Genomic DNA, 21757 nt, shown 5'->3' on the forward strand with positions numbered 1-21757 from the left:
ATTGTTTACTTGTTAGTTTAATGGTATACACTTTTTATTTATATCTTCAATTGTATTTTGCCTGTAGATTGGAACGGCATTTGTTTGTAGCTTCTGGTTTGTTACGGTGGGATGTTTGTTCTTTAGGTGTTTCCACATCGATTACGTACTCCCTCCTATCTGACTTAGCTGCACTGTGCACAAAGTGCATTTTGTCTTTGTGCCTGATGCGAGTATTCAAAATATTTCCAGACGCCACTCTTATCCCATCCATAACTGATTTTATTGAAGGGGGATAACTCGCAATTAGTGTTGTAACGGGTCGGGTACCCTGGTAGGAAATTTGGACCCGTCCCAGCCCTAATAGTCATTACATTCAAAGACATGCTTGGCAATTACCATTTTATTATTGTTACGATATTATAGTACGACCAGAAATTATTGAGAATTTTAGGAAAATGTTTAATTGGATTTCTAGTATATACAGCCTTGACCAGCTATCAAGTGCTTGGTTTCATTGGTTTCATTCAACAGACAACTCCGTTAATCCTTTTTCATTAGTTTGTGAAGAGTTATCCCCCTTTGTTTACTTGCTAGCAGACGAAATTTTCAGTGATCCTCAGTATGGATGATTTAGAGAAGAGGAAGTTGATTTTAGAGTATTATAACAAGGACATCAGATCAGCTAAAGTGATTTCAAGTAGAACAGGCATCCCTTTGTCCACTGTTTATCGTGTTTTGAAAAATATTGCAAATGGATATGGCATTGAGCACCAGGGAAGCGTAGGGAGGCCCAGAAAATTGACTGTCGGTGACAGGAGGCGGCTTTGTATTCTTGTTTCTAAAAACAAACGAAGGAGTTAAGAAAACTTAAGGCTGGATATGATTGATAGAGGAACTGTGGCTGTCTGTAAGGAGACAATTAGAACTGAGCTGCATGCAATTGGTTGGCAGAAAAGTCGAGGAATTCCACCACCGATCATGAAACCTGAACAAAAGGAGCGAAGGTTGAACTGGTGCTTACAGCATAGAAATTTTAACTGGGACAATGTGATTTTCTCAGATGAAAGTTCTGTGTGGCTGTTTCCTAATACACTGAAATTCTGGACCAAACAAACTTAAAAACCTTTGTATCAGCGCCCAAAGTACAGTCCGAAATGTAACGTGTGGGGTGGCATATCTGTGTTAGGGGCAATATGAACAGTGAGCGGTACACAGATATTCTCGAGGGACCTTTACTTCCATCTGCTCACGTGTTCTATGGAAATCTTTGGATTTTCCAGCAGGACGACGACCTAAAACATCGTTCAAAGCATTCACAGCCCTGGTTTCGGACCCAAAATATGACATTATTAGATTGGCCAAGCTATAGCCCTGACCTAAATTCAATAGAAAATGTTTGGGGACTTAAGAAGGAAAGTGTCAATAAGAAAAATCGGACAAATATTGCTGAAATGAAAGAAGAGGTGGTCCGATATTGGGACAGCATGGACCACGACTTTCTAACTTCTTTGATCAGTAGTATGCCCCGCCGCATTGAAGCCTGCATTGCTGCCCATGATGACTTGACAAAATACTAACTGTTCACCTGTCTTTGAATCTGGAGTTATGTTCTGCTAATATTCACATTTAATACGTGAGTAATGAGTGAATGTTTTTTTTTAAATTACAATCTTTAAATTCTCAATAATTCCTGGTTGTACTGAAAACATACACCACCACGAGGCCGTTTAAAATACTGTGGAATAACACGATTCTACCAGGAACTGTTTGTAAACAATGAGCCACAACGGGAGATAACTCCCGTTACGAGATCCCGTTTCGTATCACACGCGTGGTCTGTTGGAGGAAGGGTCACGGCTCTGGGAGAAACAAGAGTTGCACGTTACAGGAAACACTGACCACAACCCCAAACATGTCGAAAGTAAAGGTAAAGGTAACTGTCATACATCGCACGTGTTCGAATAGGTCATCACGACAACACTTGGCTATAAATCTGCAAACCTATTTTGGTTTTGGCAACAAGTTTTTAGCAAAATTATCTTCTGAGGTTGTTTGCATATGATAATAAATATAGATATGTGCTATTTAAGAGTTTGTCATCACAAATTAAAGATTTTTTCCTTCACTGTCGTTATGTAATTTCGAATATTCGTGAGAGTGAGTTCCCATCATTGGTGCATGGGTAACAGCAGATGATTGAATAATTTGAAATCCTGTCAACACTGACAGAATGTGTGTCGAGCATGCTTCCAGCGTGGAGGACAAACCATCTGGACGGGGGTCGATTCAAAACTGAATATGACATTATTGCATGGTATGCTATCTCAAGCTGTTGGTTCATGACACTATTAGTGAAAATAAAAGCACTAAAGCATGCTCACCTTCATCGAGTTCATCTATTCAGATATACTGTCATCAGGGATTCCTCATTTATTCATATCCAGATCTGTACCCACTGCATGGTTGGACTGTTGTTCTCTTGGTGTTGTCTTTCTGTCAGTATTAATTGTTCCTCATTTGTCTTAACATGCTCGACACATTTCTGCAGCAATTTGCAGGTAACTCCAAAAGACATAAGTTTATGTATGTTACATGGTGATTTTTTCCCAAAACAATGGAAAATTGAAGTGAAATGAAATTGGCTCGCTTGACTTGATTTTGTAAGCCTATATACAATGATGTCAGTGGTTATATACTGGGATATGTTGATGGTTATATACTGGGATATATCAGTGGTTATATACTGTGATATATCAGTGGTTATATACTGTGATATGTCAGTGGTTATATACTGGGAAATGTAAGTCATTATATCCTGTGATATGTCAGTGGTTATATTCTGTGATATGTCAGTGGTTATATCCTGTGATATGTCAGTGGTTATATACTGGGATATGTCAGTGGTTATATTCTGTGATATGTCAGTGGTTATATACTGGGATATGTCAGTGGTTATATTCTGGGATATGTCAGTGGTTATATTCTGGGATATGTCTGGTTATATTTTGTGATATGTCAGTGGTTATATTCTGTGATATGTCAGTGGTTATATCCTGTGATATGTCAGTGGTTATATTCTGTGATATGTCAGTGGTTATATACTGGGATATGTCAGTGGTTATATTCTGGGATATGTCAGTGGTTATATTCTGGGATATGTCTGGTTATATTTTGTGATATGTCAGTGGTTATATACTGGGATATGTCAGTGGTTATATTCTGGGATATGTCAGTGGTTATATTCTGGGATATGTCTGGTTATATTTTGTGATATGTCAGTGGTTATATTCTGTGATATGTCAGTGGTTATATCCTGTGATATGTCAGTGGTTATATTCTGTGATATGTCAGTGGTTATATACTGGGATATGTCAGTGGTTATATCCTGTGATATGTCAGTGGTTATATACTGTGATATGTCAGTGGTTATATCCTGGGATATGTCTGGTTATATCCTGGGATATGTCAGTGGTTATATCCTGGGATATGTCAGTGGTTATATCCTGGGATATGTCAGTGGTTATATACTGGGATATGTTGATGGTTATATACTGGGATATGTCATTTGTTATATACTGGGATATATCAGTGATTATATACTGTGATATGTCAGTGGTTATATACTGTGATATGTCAGTGGTTATGTCCTGTGATATGTCAGTGGTTTTATTCTGTGATATGTCAGTCGTTATATACTGGGATATGTCAGTGGTTATATTCTGTGATATGTCAGTGGTTATATTCTGTGATATGTCAGTGGTTATATACTGGGATATGTTGATGGTTATATACTGGGATATGTCATTTGTTATATACTGGGATATGTCTGGTTATATACTGTCATATGTCAGTGGTTATATACTCGGATATGTCTGGTTATATACTCGGATATGTCAGTGGTTATATACTGGGATGTGTTATTGGTTATATACTATTCCTAAAAAGAAACGCATAACCCAGAAATCTGTTGCGAAAATGTTGTATTTTCAAACATGTATAACTCGTCCACAAATAGACTTTAAGAAATGAATTTTTACCTCAGTTTAGAAGAAAGTAATGTCTATACCACCAAGTGGATAATTTTAGATAACAGAGACGTTGAGCGCAATGGTGACCACGTAGCAAGGTCCCGACGTCGGGTCTCAGTCCAATCTCTCTCAGCCTGTTCCATACACAACGATATATGAATCTGTATTGAAACGTCGCACCACCGGAATAAAGAAGCTGTTCATCCATAAAATATGTTTTAACCATTTCAGTTTACCCATGAATCTTTTTGTGTATCTATATGGAGAACATCTGTTACCATTTTTCTTTCCACAATAGTGTGGATTTATGAAATGATGGCACAGCACAGTGGGCGGGATGACAAAACTTTATGGATGATCAACTTCTTTATTTTCTCAATAGCAACGTTTCGGTGTAGATTCTTATACTGTTTTCAAGCATATGAAGAAGAATCTATACTGAAACATCGCTATTGTGTAAATAAAGAAGTTGATCATCCATATAGTTTTGTCATGTAGTCTCTCAGAATTTAAAATTCTAATTACAAAAACCGAAAACATGAATTATTTTGACCTAAATTATGGCATTCGATTTTGTCAAATCGTTCCCTGCCGCCTCAGGCTCGGTTGTAGCGACCTAAACGCCGATAAGTATATCAGGCATTTAATAGACAGTCCATGTTGCTCCTCTGGATGTCAGAGTGAAAACGCCATACACTATATTTTTACTTGCGGTAACTATATTCAGATAAGAACTAATATGTATTTTTATACTACCGGTTATAACCTGGATACCATTATGAATGGAAACAAAGAACTTACTCACTGTGAAAACCAGAAAATAGTTGAATCTGTTCAGGATTTTATCATCAAGACACAATGCTTTAAGTTTTCACAGAAAAATAATTAACTTAACTTAACAATAACTTTCTCATAATTGATCTATATTTCTACAAATGGCTTGTTAGACACTCTCTATTTATGTCTACTTGGATGATCGTGGTACTTGTATTTGATGTAATATGTACACATGTATTATTTATATGGTAGTCAAATTCTAGAATGCCACTCAAAAAAAACACAGTGGGCCTCACCCTGTGAAGGGAATATGTCACCACATAGTATAATCTGTTTCTCTGTCTGCTATTGTTGTTATTTTTCATAGATACTGTGATCATGATGGTGCACATTAGTTAGACAGTTGCTATTTCTGTACTGTAAAAAAAATTAATATGTAATTTGAATTATTAAGTCTTATTGCCATTTTATCATATCACAATGAGCTTTGTATATTTCATAAAGCCCCACACATCAAACCCCATCAGTGTTTTTGACTATTCAAGGAAGTATGCATTGTACAAGGGAATCTTATCATTACTCTGCATCAGCAGCTCAGGATGTATATCTCGACCAGATTCATGAGGTTTCAGGGGCGATGGGGTAGCCTAGTGGGTAAAGCATTGACTCATCACGCCGAAGACCCGGGTTCGATTCCCCACTTGGGTACAATGTGTGAAGCCCATTTCTGGTGTCCCCCCGCCATGATGTTGCTGGAATATTGCTAAAAGCGGCGTAAAACCAAACTCACTCACTCACTCATGAGGTTTTAAGGGCGGTGGGGTATCCTCATGGTTAAAGCGTCCACTCGTCACGCTGAAGACCCAAAGAGCCAAAATGTCAATGAGTATGTCACTAATTCAGGAATTTAACGAGATGGAGCAACATAACAGATGCAGAAGTAATGTCAACAGCCAGTCTGTTAAGATGTGACATATACATTTACAGTGCAGTTGGTCAGTTAATGCAATGGCTGACATACCCTGCCAGCTTCAGTTTGAAAACCCAGACTGATTATGCTTTGTACCTGGAGAATGTATCGGACCATTTTATTGTTGTAACCAGTGTTTAATTGTGTGTAAAGTACAATAAAATTATAGCAGTGTCCTTAATCACTTATTTTCTATAGGGGTATGATCTGGGCTGGGTGTCTGTGTGTGTTATACTATGGCCTAGTCCAGAATCAGGGCTCGATTTAAAGAAATGAAACCTACTTGCACCCAGTGCAACCTTAGGTAGAAACCTTAATGCATCAGACAAAAACAGGTTGCACCTGCTGCTCAATATAAAATCTTGCATAAAATATGATGCTTTAGTTTTGGTAATGATAGTTTAGAACATTATAACAATTTCATGAACAGTAAGTCCTTCAGTCACTGCTCATACAGTCATCAGAGTCACTCTTACAAGTCAGTTCCTCATCATTCTGTTTTCCAGCTGAAGTCTAAAAAATTGACTCGCACCTGGTGCAAGTTAGACTAATAACTAGGTTGCACTTTGTAATATTGGGATGCACCAGTGCAAGTAACAAAGCACTAAAACGAGCCCTGAGAATATACCCCGGGGTATGAACTAGGCTAGCCCAGTTTAACCTCAGGTATAGTCTGGGACAAGGGTATACTCTGGCCTGTTACACTGGGTTCGAATTCCCACATGGGTACAATGTATGAAGCCAATTTCTGGTGTCCCCCGCCATGATATTGCTGGAATATTCCTAAAAGCAGCGTAAAACCATACTCCCTCACTCACGAGGTTTTGTGAAGTATTACGTCAGAAGGCTGTGTAGACAAATTTAAACAATTTTTTCACTCTTTAATTGTGAGGATGCCCATTGGTGATCTATCTTTTTATTGATTTAGGTCGGAATAATTGGAGGATCTGGTCTGGACAACCCTGACATATTGGAGAACAGGCAGGCAAAGTATGTTGAAACTCCATTTGGAAAGGTAAGTAATGTTATTCTCAAATAAAGCGCCAAAATTACAGAAAACATTTACCGGTCATCCTGGATGTCCTAAATGATAAACAAAATAGTACAGATGTAGCTTTTGGTGTTGGAGTCGTTGCAACACAGGTACTACAAAATGTATGCCACATATTGAACTTATGACCTACTCATAAGATTTGAATGACAGTGAAAATAAGATTGGCCCCAGTCAGGCGCAGTTGGTTAGCCGAGTAGTTAAAGCATCACTCATCACACCAAAGACCCGGGTTCGATTCCCCACATGGGTACAATGTGTGAAGCCCATTTCTGGTGTCCCCCGCCGTGATATTACTTGAATATTATTAAAAGCGGCGTAAAACGAAACTCACTCACTTACTCCAACAAGTATGTTGCACTGGAATATAAATCTGTCACATGTATGATATTTTGTTTGTATTTTAAGCCTTCAGATTGCCTGGTTGTTGGAACTATAAGTGGCATTGAGTGTGTCCTCCTGGCTAGGTAAGTCAGTAACAACATATATCAGGTTATATATGGTCTTCAGCAACCCATGCTTGTCGTGAGAGACGAGTAACGGGAACGGGTGGGAACGACTCGCCGACTTGGTTGACAAAACTTGGTCGTATCCCAACTGTGTAGATTGATGCTCACTGGATTGTCTGGTCCAGACTCGATTATTTACATAAAATCTAGACTAACTTTATATGGTTTTGCAATGCAGAATAGGAAACTAATGTGGTTGAGGGACTGTGAGACAGACTAAATAGTAAGCTGCCAAATTTCTTAATCATTTGTCTAGCATACAGACCTGACAATGGTAAACACATTCAACATGGTTGCTATTACCAGCTGTGTAATCCCATGGGTTCACACACTAACACCTATCATCTGCCTTGTCGTAAGAGGCAAGTAATGGGTTTGGGTGGTCAGGCTCGCTGACTTGGTTGACACATGTCATCATATCCCAATTGCATAGATTGATGCTCATGCTGTTGATCAATTTATTGGCTGGTCCAGATTCCATTATTTACAGACTGCCGCCATAGAGCTGGAATATTACTGGGTGTGGTGTTAAACAACAAACAGTCAACGATGAATCAATGAGATCATCATACTTTTCAGTAGTAATTTGATTAACTGAGTCTGTAGTTGAAGTTGTTTTAACAAGCTGAAGAAATGACATTTCATGAATGTTTTGTAGACATGGCAGACAACACACATTAATGCCATCCAACGTCAACTACCGAGCGAATGTGGAGGCGCTGAAGGCAGAAGGATGCACGCATCTGGTGGTTACTACAGCTTGTGGGTCACTGCATGAAGACATGCACCCAGGCGATATAGTCGTTATCGACCAGTTTATTGACAGGTGAAAACACATGGTTCTTACATAGTTATGTAGATTTTGACCATATTCGGTGTACCTGTCAACATCTTTCTAATCATTTTTTATTTTTTGTATTTTCAGTTCCAAAATGTTTCTACAGTCAGATTAATAATATGTTTTCGTATTGACAGGTTTGAGAGCACAGAAAACTAAATTGATAATGAAAGGGATGTAACTCTTTTAGAGACAATTCAGCCTACCTATATTAATTTTTTCTGTGTTGTTTTGTTGTAGAACTCAGAAGAGAGCTCTGACATTCTATGATGGATCTTCCTCCTCACATAGAGGTGTCTGCCATATTCCCATGAACGAGCCTTTCTGCTCAAGAACCAGGCAGGTAAGAATCTCAATAAAATCTTATCTTTTCTTCTGAGTCTGTGAAGATCCGAATTAGAATTGATCTCCAGTAACCCATGCTTGTCGTAAGAGGCGACTAACTGGATTGTGTGGTCAGGCTCGCTGACTTGGTTGACACATGTCACCGGTTCCCAATTGCGTACATTGATGCTCATGCTGTTGATCACTGGATTGGTTGTCCAGATTCCATTATTTACATGCCGCCACCATATAGCTGGAATATTGCTGAGTGCGGTGTAAAACAACCAACCAACCAACCAACCTATCTGAATCAGTGCCTTTGTGCATCAAGATTTTGTCAGAAGAACTCAGAATGAAATCTGATCACATCATTAGAATGAAAGATGCTTGTGTTTTTAGCGAATCTGGTCTTATTTCTGAAATGATTTGTCTTTGCTATACTCTACATAGTTTGTGAACCAAGTCTGCTGTCAGTCATAGTTTCTGTCTCCCATTTAGTAATTTCTGTTGAAACTCATAGTTAGGATTTGAAGTTTATGAAAACCATGAGTGATTATGTGATTGCATAGTTTTAGAGAGTCATAAACATCCTTTAGATTCATGCAGAAGATTACCATGTTGGTCACGAAAGAATTATCTTGAACATTCAGTTGATTTTAAATACAGGACGCTTTTTCAGCAGTACAAAAGCGTCATGTGTTCAGGATCCTCGCTTTTTCAGCAGTACAAAAGCGTCATGTGTTCAGGATCCTCCAACTTTTAAATGACTCTCCAAGACTCAGTCACGCCGAAGACCCGGGTTAGAATCCCCACATGGGTACATTGTGTGAAGCCCATTTCTGGTGTCCCCCGCCGTGATTTTGCTGGAATATTGCTAAAAGCGGCGTAAAACCAAACTCAGTCAGTCAGTCCAAGACTCAGTTGTGTTGAGTGAAATACTTGATTATGAACGAAAACGATTCCCTTTTAATACCTCGGACATTTTTGTGGAAAGTAGAACTAATTTCTGTTGCACACATGCTGCATCTAATGGACTCATAAAAAATATTAGGATCACACTCTCCAGAAATATGTGTATGTGCAGCTTTTCTTTCATTCCTTTTCAGATTTTGTGTGGGTGCCTGAAGGATCTGGGTTACAGCCATCATTCAAAAAGGCACGATGGTGACCATAGAAGGTCCCCGGTTTTCTTCAAAAGCTGAAAGCAAAATGTTCCGTTTGTGGGAAGGCCATGTGATCAACATGAGCACAGTCCCTGAGGTACGCTATCTGTCTGGTGTTTGATAATGTTATCCCAAATCACTCACTTACCCACTGTACTGCATTCATATTGCAAAACATACTTGTTTCAAATATTCTTGTAATCATATAAAATATACTAGTAATATTATAAAAGTTAAAACATACTTGTATAAAAACTAATATAAAATATACTTGTCATAGTATAAAACATTCTTGTAAAAGTTTAAAACTTACTTATAATTTAACAACGTAATGTATGGTATGGATTTACAACTTCTTTAATGTTTACAACACCTGAATCATTCACCTGACGAAGGGGCAAGAAGTAGCCCAGAAACGTCGTGTTGTAAACATTAGAGAAGTTGTAAATCCATACCATACGTTGTTATGTTACCTTCCAACTTCTAAATGCCCATCAAGCATCTGATACTTGTAATTGTATAAAATATGCTTGAAGTACCTAAACGGTTTGGTATGTATCATCATTTAAGAAACTCATGTTCCAGGTGGCTTTGGCGAAAGAGGCAGGTCTGTGTTACGCTTCACTGGCTCTGGTCACAGACTACGACTCCTGGCGGGAAGACACAGCGGCGGTGAGTGAGAAATTATAAATCCAGGCTTTTGAATAATTATCCTGTGGAATTTCAGTCAGAATATGTTCCTAGTGCCCTATGAGTGTCAGCAGATGACTTTACCAGCATGCAGATAATTGGTTGGTTGTTTAACCCCTCACTCAGTAATATTCCAGCTATATGTTTGTAAATAATGGAGTTCAGACCAGACAATCCAGTGATCAACAGCAGAAGCATCGATCTACGTAATTGTTATATGATGACGTGTCAACCAAGTCAGTAAGCCTGACCACCCAATCCCATTGGTCGCCTCTTACGACAAGGCAGATGATAGGTGTTAATTTGTGTGAACCCATGGGAATCCACTGCTGGTGATAGCAACCACAGGTTGAGTTCCCCTTTGAATGTGTTTACATCTGTTAGGTCTATGTTGACAGGTTACTATTTAGTCTGCCTCACTGTCCCAGAACCACATTAGTTTCCCGTTCTGCAATGCAAAGCCATATAAAGTTAGTCTAGATTTTCCTCAGGTTCAGATTCTGAGTATCTTTACTGGGATTCATTTTCACTTCAAAAACAGTCATCTCTTCACATCGAAATTATATATTTTCAGAGACTGTTAGCCTTGGTAGTGGTCAGTTAAGAATGTTTGGACTCCGAGCAACAAATAGACAGCTTGTTCCAGTGCTGCTGTCTCTTGTTCATGTTGTTACATCCAGTTCGTGTTGTTTCATCACATCCTGTTTGTCTTGTTTCATCACATCCTGTTCATGTTGTTTCATCACATCCTGCTCGTGTTGTTTCATCACGTCCTGTTGTGTTGTTTCATCACGTCCTGTTCGTGTTGTTTCATCACGACCTGTTCGTGTTGTTTCATCACGTCCTGTTCGTGTTGTTTCATCACGTCCTGTTCGTGTTGTTTCATCACGACCTGTTCGTGTTGTTTCATCACGTCCTGTTCGTGTTGTTTCATCACGTCCTGTTCGTGTTGTTTCATCACGTCCTGTTCGTGTTGTTTCATCACGTCCTGTTCGTGTTGTTTCATCCCGTCCTGTTCGTGTTGTTTCATCACGTCCTTTTATCATCATCTTTCTTGCAGCCATGAAATGACTTTCAAAGTTTGTTTAAAAGAGGTAGTACTCTAAGTTATCCACATTCTGACAGTTATGAGAAACCTATATATATATATGTGCATATATACTGCATTTGTGTGAATATTCTTGGTTTGATATTGCAGGTGAACGTTGAATTAGCTGTAAAAGCCTTCAAAGAGAATGCTGTGAAAGCAGTCAACACACTGAAAAAGGCTATTCCAAGAATAGCAGAAGAGGACTGGACCGATACCATAGCTGAATATAGAGTGAGTGAGGGGTACAGCAGAACAACAATTCTTCAGAAATGTGGCCAATGACTACAACATCGTTCGAGGCCTATCTCTCGTGTTATTCACTATGATATCGCTGGAATATCCCCCCAACAGCATAAATCCCAGGCACTGCAGGAATTGATGTTTTGATCACTGAAATGAATTAACCATAAAACTGTCAGAAAATTTAAATTTTTACTTAAACAACACTAACTTACATCTACTTTAATCACTGTGTGATTACTAGTTCTTTTTTAAACTCCGACGGAATTTTGTAGATTCAAGAATAAGTGTAATGGCGTTTCATTATTTTACCAAATGGTTTTCTATATTATTTCAGGATATTGCTAAGAGGTCTGTGATGTTACCACCAGAATAGTGAAGTGATCACTCTCCACCAAGTCCAGTGACAGAGGCTTCCTGTTCTACACGTTACTGACTCACCTGGAGTACCAATGAGCTCCCTTTGTCTATCAATTATTCAGACTGCAGTACAAGATTGAAATTGTTAGTCGGTGATCACATTCTTATCTGTCTTGAATTTTAATTGGCCCATCATTTTGCCATGTCTGTATATCACAAAGAAAATGTATGTCTATCAGTGCATGTCTTTCGTAATTGTGTTTTGTTGTGTACTTTCAAATTTGACAAAAAATTACATATGTCTGTTTTTCTCAATAAGGCCAGACCAATTTTATTTCTTGTTTTACGGATCCGCCGGTCGTATACTTTTAAGAATAAGAAAAAAAATTAATTAATTTTCCCCTGCTCAAAAAATAAAATCCTAATGCTGATGTGATATAAGTGAAATACTCTTGAAATCAGTGTGAAACCTAAACTCACTCAACTTAATTTCAGTTGATTTAAACAAAAGGGTTACCATGGAAACTCATGTGGGTTTTTGCTTTGACTGGTGATTTTCCTTTTTCTCTCCTGCCTTTAGGTTTTCTTAGGACAGAAATCCATAAAGCAAGAAATAAGACTGGTCTGGCTTAACCAAATTTTCAAAAAATCCCATATGACCATCTTGTACCACTGGTTCCCATGTTGAGTACATAGTTTGACCTTCTGTGTTCTCATTGGTGATGTATCAGTTGCTAATTTCATGTACATTACACTTTCATAAGAAGCTGTAGCTGCACTTTGTATGTTCTTGATTTGACCAGTCATCAGTATTTCCCAAGTTTGGGATTCGAACCCGGGTCTTCGGCGTTACAAGCCAACGCTTTAACCACTAGGCTACCCCACCTCCCCCTAAGCACATACAGCATGCTGGACATTATTACCCCAGATACCAAGCTGCTTATGAGGTGCTAGAAGGTTAGTAGTCATTTGGATGTCATAACCCGAGGGGCCTTCTAGTCATTTAAAACCAAGTCATGCATGCATTCAGGTACCAGGGACTGGGAAAGGCAGGGGCAATGGGCCATTTTGCACATTAGAATAAAAAATGGCCCATTAAAATTTACTATTGATACAAGGGCAGTGGCCCATTCTAAATTCAAAAATGGCTAATAATCCTGAAAATGGCCCATTGTCAAAGTTCTCTATCCCAATCCATTAGGTACATTTGATAAAAATCAGTGTAGCGTAGATAGACATTTTCTTTTGAAAGCCATGAATGACTCTTTATGATATGTGCCAAGAACAGTTAATTTATAGAGCAGAGATTACTAAATCTATTTGAGTTGCGTCAAACTTTGTATAAACTTACTAGTGAAAAAAGTCCAAAAGATTAACTCTTAACTGACAGGATTAAGGAAGTATTTAACAACTCACTCATATCAACTTTGCACACCTACTGAACAATTACATAATCATAGCTACTGGTGTGCTGACCACTTGGCAAAAGGAACTTGGCAATATAACCAGACATTATAACCAGGCAGTTGGAACATTTGTTCTGAGAAAGGTTGGCAGAGTCATTACAACCAGTTTGACATTGTATTCAGAGAATTTTAATGGTGGGAAATTGTTACTGACAACCTTGGTCGTTATAACCAGTTTGGTGTTATAACAAGGGTCATTATAAGCAGGGTAGACAAGACATTTCTCCATCCCCATGGCAACATGAGGGACCGTTCATAATTTATGGATAGTGGGGATGATGGGTTTTTTTATGGAGAAGCATGTACTATGTTAATGACCCTTCCCCCTAGTGTTGGGAATCGGAAACCAAATCCACTATCTATTATCGGAGGGTTGTGGTGAACTATTATCGATTGTTATCGAAATATATACATTTTTAAATAAATCACCAATTTGAAGGGTTTTTCCCCAGGTTTTTCTAAAAAATGTTCCTTATAACTAATACTGTCATGCAATGAAATGCATGTAATTAAACAATAAATGTGGTTAAAATGTTACAATGCACATAGCTTTACGCTGTTGAGTGCGTGTTTGTTCGTGAATATTCGTCAAATTTAATCGCTAGTTTACTTCATTCAAGTGTGTTAAACTAAAACAACAAAATTCCAATTAATCGAAAATATGTTTTTTTACAATCGCTAATCATTTTTATGCCCCCGCCATATATGGCTGGGGGCATACAGGGTTACCCTCCGTGTCTGTCCGTACGAAACAGGGAATGTACTCTATCCACTCCTCCACAACAAATGCTATGTGGAATTCAATGAACTTATACATGGGCTTTCTTGGGACTCTAATGGTGTGCATCTCATATTTTATTTTTGTATTTTATTGTTTTTGTAAGTTTAGAGACATTTGAACTTAGGTACATTTTGCTGAATTTCTCTATGATGATAGTGTAATAGGGGATGAAGTCTATCCACTTCTCCACAAAAACTGCTCAACAGAATTGAATGAACTTCTACATGTCTTTTGTAGGGACTCTAAAGGTGTGCATTTCATAATTTTTTATGAAATTTCTTAATTTTGTCACTTTTACAGATGTTTGTTGTTCTATTCAGCCTGTTCGTTCCATCCAACAGGGGGGTGTACGTTATCCACTTCTGCTCAAAAACTACTATATGGAATTCATTTAGATTACACATGTGCTTTATAGGGACTCTAAGAAAGGCGTGCATCCCATATTTTGATTTTGTATTTTATTTATTTTTCCAATTTTAATGCCGTTTGAACTTACATAAGTTTTGTTGAATTTCTCTCTGAATATAGTGTCAAAGGGGATGAAGTCTATCCACTTCTCCACAAAAGCTGCTCAACAATATTGATTGAGCTTCTACGTGTGTGTCATTGGGATTTGAAATTTGTGCATCTCATAGTTGCATAGATGTTTATTGAACTTGTTCGTGAATTTTGTTCAATTATTGATCTTTATATGTCTTATGAATGTCAGTGGGGGCATCCGTGTCCCTGGACACAATTTTTTCTTGTTAATCCTTCTTTTGATCGATTTTTGATTATTTTCGATCATCGAGCACCACTACTTCCCCCCCTAAAATATATGTACAAAGTGACCACCAAAGTGATCATTAGTGGGTTGTTATCTATATTGGACCTCCTCCATGGTGTAGTGGTTAGAGCGTCCGCCCCGGAGAGTGGAAGGTCGCGGGTTCGATCCCCGACCGTGTCATACCAAAAGACGTTAAAATATGGTACTTGTTGGTCCCTGTCTGGCGCTCAGCATTAATGGGTACAACAAGGACTGGTCGGCTCGGAGTCAGTATAATGTGTCTGAGTGGGGTATTCATGCTTCACTGCGGCATGGTATCTCAGTGGTCTAGCACTATAAAACCTGCATCAGTCTGGGCTAGTACAAACAGCCGCACATACACATACACACGCATGCACGTCGTCATATGAGCAAAATATTCTCAAGCACGACGTTAAACCCAATTTCAGCTCAGCTCAGCTGTTATCTATATTGGCTAGACTTTGTATGTATTTATAGGTGATGGAGACACATTCTGCAAACAAACTTGCTCTGAAGGTGGGATTGGCCCTGTGCAACCTTCGTCATTGATTAATATTTCACCATTATGATGGGTTTTCAGGAAACTATTGTGTTAATTTGTGGCTGTGTTTTGATAAATATATTGGGTCTTAATATTTAAGCAACTAAACCCATGTACACAAGGCCTGGTAGTGTGTAATCTACAAAATCTATCTTAAATATTGTACTTGTGCTTTACCATCATTTTTGATATTCTGCAATCCCTTGACTTATTCCTGGGTGAGGAAAGGTTCTTGCTGTTCCTTGTTCCCTTTACCCTGAATTATATCTCTCATAGTCACAATATGGCTGAAATACTGCCCATTGGCGGATGTGCGTGCGTGCGTGCGTGAGTGTGCATGTGGGTGTTCAGGGGTTCAACGAACCTGGATCCACCTATGCTGTCAATGTGACTTTAAATTTTAACTCACTCACTCACTCTTCACACTGATGTAGGTATGATGATTGGGTGGAAATATGTTTTCCTTTTTTATAAACATTTCAGGTTGATTTGTCAGAGAATTTTTTGTCATTTTATACTCTATTTTCTAATTGATTTGAATTGTATACAGTGTCTGCATTTAAGAATTAGGCATCTCAGAATACAAGTATTAATAGTCATTCATGCTTTTTGTGATTATTTCTTATTCTTAAAAAATAAAAGGGAAATTCCTTTTTGTTCATGTTTGACACCTATTTTTGAAGCTGTCCCTGGAGATGAAATGTTCAGGGATTGGTGATGGTAGGCGTCTATATTATTATGAACCTTATACATATTAATATAAAACTTCTTTTTATTCTTTATACAATGTTTTAGAGCTTATTCTTGCTCCTTCATCAGGTGATTCTTGCTCCATCAACATGGAGATGAGGCAATAAGTGACATCAATCACTGACACCATTCACCTGATGCAGCAGCAAGAATTAGATCTGAAATGTCCTAAAGAGAATAAGAAGAAGTTGGTATCCATAAAAACATGTCATGTATTCATGTTCGTCCAACTTCTAAGTGCCTTTCAAGTACTATATACATATGACAATAAGCAGCTGATGAAATTGGTGGAACTTGGATGTTGATACAGTGAAACCAATGTGTGACTGAAAATCACACTTCTGTTGGCATTACCACTAGGAATCCCTATGTTAACAGAAAATTAATGAGGTGACATGGGTTATATTAGTGGTTTTCTGTGTTTCTGCATATGCTAGTCTTTACAAATACCTAGAGGTATACCATAAGGCAGTTTAACATGAATGCCCCACTCAGACACAGTATGGAGATAATGCCTGCCCTGCCAAACTGGGTGCACAGTGATGGTGATGATGAGTATAGTTTTACCACGCTGTTTACCCAGCAATATCAAGGGGAACCAGAAATGGACTTCACACGTTGTACCCATGTAGGGAATCAAACCTGGGACTTCAACATGACATGCAGATGCTTTAACCATTAGGCTACCCCACTTTACTGTATTGGGAAGCCTGGGGGTAGCATTCATTGTTGACCACACCCAAAGGGTGTGTAACACTGCAGGGAAGGTTGGGTAGCCTAGTGGTTAAAGTGTTTGCTTGTGACACCAAAGACTCGGGTTCCATTACCCACATGGGTACAATGTGTGAAGTCAATTTGTGGTGTCCCCGCTGTGATATTGCTGGAATATTGCTAAAAGCAGTGTAAAAGCCAACTCACTCGCTCTCTGTATAAGACTGCACTCAGCAGTATTCTAGCTACACTCTTCAAATAAAGAAACGCACATGTGTTTTCAGCAGTTCATTTCGATATATTTTGACAGCAATCGTCATTAAGACAATGTTTAAATTAAGCATATCGTGGTTGTTGTGTATTGCGTACAAACGCATCCCAAAATGTGTTTATAAACGTTTGTCATAAAAAATGAAAACGGCAAATGGAAAGTGCATGCAGAAGAAGTTTTCCACCTAATGCACGTGCAATGTGTCGGAAACATGAGTGGAACATCAAGTATAAAAGGCCAAACCAAATTCATCATTTCGTTACAAAATGTACGACGTAAACGACAATAAAAAATGGCAAAGATTGAATGCTACTGAACAAAATATCGCCATTGGACGTTTGGACTCTTCAACGTCCACCACAGCACCATATCTGGCATTGCTATACCCGCTTCAATTCGAATCGGGGCGGTGGGGTAGCCTAGTGGTTAAAGCGTTGATTCGGCTCGTCACGCCGAAGGCCCGGGTTCGATTCCCCACATGGGCACAATGTGTTAAGCCCATTTCTGGTGTCCCCCGCCGTGATATTGCTGGAATATTGCTAAAAGCGGCGTAAAACTAAACTCAGTCAGTCAGTCAGTCAGTCAATTCGAATCAAGATCATCCCAGAAGTGGAAGACCAAGAGTGACCTTTACTGCTCAGGACCGAGGATGTGTGTTTTACCTACATCACTGATCTGCTACAGCAACGGACACTGCAAGACAATTTCCGAGCAAAACATAAAAAATCGTCTGAGATAAGTGGGAATTCGAGCATATTGACCAAAATTTGGACCTGTCATGACACGCCCGACAACGACGTGTCCAATGGTGCTAAAGGGTACAGGCATGGGACCTGGGGAACTAGCGATGCGTTTGGTTCAGCGATGAATCGCATTTCCCACTGCAATGACGGGATGGGAGACAACGTGTCTATCGACGTCGACACGAACGTTTTGCTCCGAACTGTGTCCGACAGGTGGACATATTTGGTGGAGAAGCGTCATGGTGTGGGGGGACCATGTCCTACACTGGTAGATCAGAGCTAGTGGTGGTTTTCAAGGCAAACTTACAGCAAATCGCTACATCGACCAAATCCTGCGCCCTCACCTCCTCCCACTCCCAAATCGCCTGATCTGAACCCGATCCATAGGCGGATCCGGGAAATTTCAAAGGGGAGAGGCCCTGAACCAGCGTGTGCGCACACGCACACACACATACTCCTCCCCCCTCCCCTTTCCCGGCTCTGCCAATGCAAAACATTAACTTCAATCTGGTCTTTAGTCAATTTCAAAGGGGGGGGGGGGGAGAGAGAATTGTCGAACACACGCGCACGCACGCACGCACGCACACCAATGCAATCGAGCATCTATGTGACGAACTTGATCGACGTTCCCGTAAACTTCAGATTCGTCCTCAGACACTTGCAGAACTTGCCAACGCGTTGCAGGTGGAATGGTGAAGAATGCCCTTAGCAAAAATCCGACAACTTGTGCAATCCCTTCCAAGGCGGTGTCGAGCAGTGACGGCTGCAAGGGTAATACAATTCCTTGTTTTTGGCTTGTGCGTTTTCTTTTCTTTTCTTTTTTCTTTTCTTTTTTGTTTTCTTTTGAAGAGTTTATATGGCGGCGGTCTGTAAGTAATCGAGCCTGGACCAGACAATTCGGTGATCAACAGCATGAGAATGGATCTGCGCAATTCCGATATGATGACATGTGTCAACCAAGTCAGCGAGTCTGACCATCCGGTCCTGTTAGCCACCTCTTTCGGGGCTGGGTAAACATGCTCTGTGGATGGCTGGCATTATCTTCCCTGCAGTCTTTCATTTACCATGTCTGGTATCCTTGGTTCAGTGTGGGGCGGTGGGGTAGCCTAGTGGTTAAAGCGTTCGCTCGTCACGCCGAAGACGATTCCCCACATGGGTACAATGTGTGAAGCCCATTTGTGGTGTCCTCCACGGTGATGTTGCTGGAATATTGATAAAAGCAGCATAAAACCATATTCACTCTCTCAATCACTTGGTTCAGAGATGTGATGGAGATGGAATATTGCTGACCAGTGTTAAACTACATTTGATCTGTTGTATTCACAGCCCATTTCTGGTGTCCCCCGCCGTGATATTGCTGGAATATTGCTAAAAGCGGCGTAAAACTAAACTCAGTCAGTCAGTCAGTGTTGTATTCACATAACTGATTTCCCATGTTACACATTTAGCTGTATATTCATGTGAAGTTTGCAACAGATGGTAGTCTAATTATTCAGGAGGCTGTAAGCAACTTGCTTGTTTTGCATTATTTTTATGGAATAAGCCTACGTACATTCACGTAAAACACTGGAGCTGAATATATATGTTGATGCAGATTGTAAGTCAAGAACTGGTGGCCACGTGAGTGAGTTCCCTGTACCTTCAAGTATACTTTGGTGCAACAGGGGAGGATTGTGCTCATCGGTTAATGAAGTAATATAATATCCATGCAGGCTAGCTATTCTTGAAACTTCTTAAGCCCTACGAACTTCTTAAGCCCATTCCTAACACATTGGCTACGATCAAAGTTAAGAATTCTTAAGGCTACGAACGTTTCGAGAATAAGGGCCCTGGACTAATACTAAACTCGTAAACTGGGGCTGTGGGGTAGCCCAGTGGTTAAAGCGTTCGCTCGTCACGCCGAAGGCCCGGGTTCGATTCCCCACATTGGTACAACTTGTGAAGCCCATTTCTGGTGTCTCCCGCCGTGATATTGCTGGAATATTGCTAAAAACGGCGTAAAACCATACTCAGCCAGCATTGTAAACTCTTTTGTTCTTTTTTCATTTGTTCGGGTTCTATTGGTGACCCATTGGCCTGGCAATTCGCTGTATGACGTCAATAGTCCTGGTTGGAATCCCTGATTGTGTGTCTAGGTTGTCAGCACTATGTCAATGTTCGTCAGTACGTTTCATGGAAGTGTCAGTTGCCTAATATCTGCATCTCTCCGGGACTGTGATGTTACTGAAATACTATTCCATGCGGCATTAGGTTGGTTGGCTGGTTTGTTGTTTAACGCCTCACTCAGGAATATTACAGCTACAAATAGCGGTGGTCTGTAATTAATCGAGCCTGGACCAGACAATCCAGTGATCAACAGCATGAGCATAGATCTACGCAATTGGGAACCGATGACATGTGTCATCCACGTCAGCGAGCCTGACCACCCGATCCCTTTAGTCGCTTCTTACGACAAGCGTGGGTTACTGAAGATTAATTCTAACCCGGATCTTCACGGGTCTCATGCAACATTAAGTCAAACTCACTCATGAACACTTTGTGTTCAGTTTCTTGTCCCCTTTCAATGGATAGATCCTCAAGGGATTCCGGACTTGAACAGGTTGTCAGCAGTCTATGATCAGGCTTGGTGACTTCGTTGGTTGTCTGGTCTCCTACTATTATTGCGTGTATGTTGCTCATAATATCAATCCCTGGATTGCCTGTTGCGGGATCGATTAATCAGATGCCGGCGCCAATCACAGAGGCAAGAAGTTTGTGGCAGAATATTGCAAAGTGTATTGTTAAACAAGAAACGCATTTCTTTGTGTCACAATCTGTTCAGTACAAATAAGGAGCGGGGTACAGTAACCGAAGATAATTGAATCACTTCTTAATGTTTCAGTCCTATCTAAGGGAAGTGACCAGTGAAGATCCGAGTTAGAATTGATCTTCAGTAACCCATGCTTGTCGTAAGAGGCGAATAACTGGATCGGATGGTCAGAATCGCTGATTTGGTTGACACATGTCATCGTATCCCAATTGCGTATAGATCGATGCTAGTGATGTTGATCACCGGATTGTCTGGTTCAGACTCGATTATTTACTGAACGCCGTCATACAGCTGAGTGCGGCGTAAAACTAAACTCACTCACTGAAAGGGAAGAAAGTCCGAGTTGACGTGGGTACGTATATAACCTTTGTGAAACCATCAATGCTGACTGATGCTAGATTCGAATCCCAAACCAGTTGATAATAATGCAGTTTAGGTAACTCAGCGTAGTACCTTCACAGAGATACCTTTGTTGCTTAACGGTGTACACCCCAATGAGCCGAACGGAACAATATTCCAGCTACAATTGAAAGTAAGTTCCGCGATAGGTTTTAAAACGCTTACCCTCTACCCTGGCGTATATCCCTCTCATAATACGGCTACCGTTTACAGGACCCGTGATCCGGGTTAGAACTGCTCTTCAGTAACCCATGCTTGTAAGAGGCGACTAACGGGATCGAGTGGTTATAGGTTCGCTGACTTGGTTGACTCATGTTATCGTATCCCAGTTGCGTAGATCGATGCCCATGCTGTGGATCACTGGATTGTCTGGTCCAGACTCGATTATTTACCGACTGTCGCCATATAGCTGGAGTATTGCTGAGTGCGGCGTTTAACAACACACCAACAACCACCGTTTACAGTGTTGCAATGGGT

General features: G+C 39.9%; 1 protein-coding gene and 1 long non-coding RNA gene across 2 annotated transcripts; both read left to right on the forward strand.

The window, feature by feature from the left end:
* Positions 1 to 1777: 1777 nt before the first annotated feature.
* Positions 1778 to 13392, forward strand: LOC124285872 (S-methyl-5'-thioadenosine phosphorylase-like). The gene is given in 10 exon segments (XM_046722151.1): positions 1778 to 1909; positions 6686 to 6772; positions 7217 to 7275; positions 7976 to 8143; positions 8396 to 8498; positions 9586 to 9630; positions 9632 to 9739; positions 10228 to 10314; positions 11531 to 11653; positions 12000 to 13392. Coding segments are annotated over 10 exon segments (834 nt in total). The 5' UTR covers positions 1778 to 1894; the 3' UTR covers positions 12039 to 13392.
* Positions 13393 to 15269: 1877 nt separating this feature from the next.
* On the forward strand, positions 15270 to 17398 carry LOC124285889. Its single transcript, XR_006900900.1, has 2 exons — positions 15270 to 15312; positions 17282 to 17398. It is a non-coding gene; the product is annotated as an uncharacterized LOC124285889 (long non-coding RNA).
* The last annotated feature ends 4359 nt before the right edge of the window (positions 17399 to 21757 follow it).

Source organism: Haliotis rubra, unplaced genomic scaffold (assembly GCF_003918875.1).
Source record: "Haliotis rubra isolate DU_JTF1 unplaced genomic scaffold, ASM391887v1 Scf37, whole genome shotgun sequence".
Classification (NCBI taxonomy): Eukaryota; Metazoa; Mollusca; class Gastropoda; order Lepetellida; family Haliotidae; genus Haliotis; species Haliotis rubra.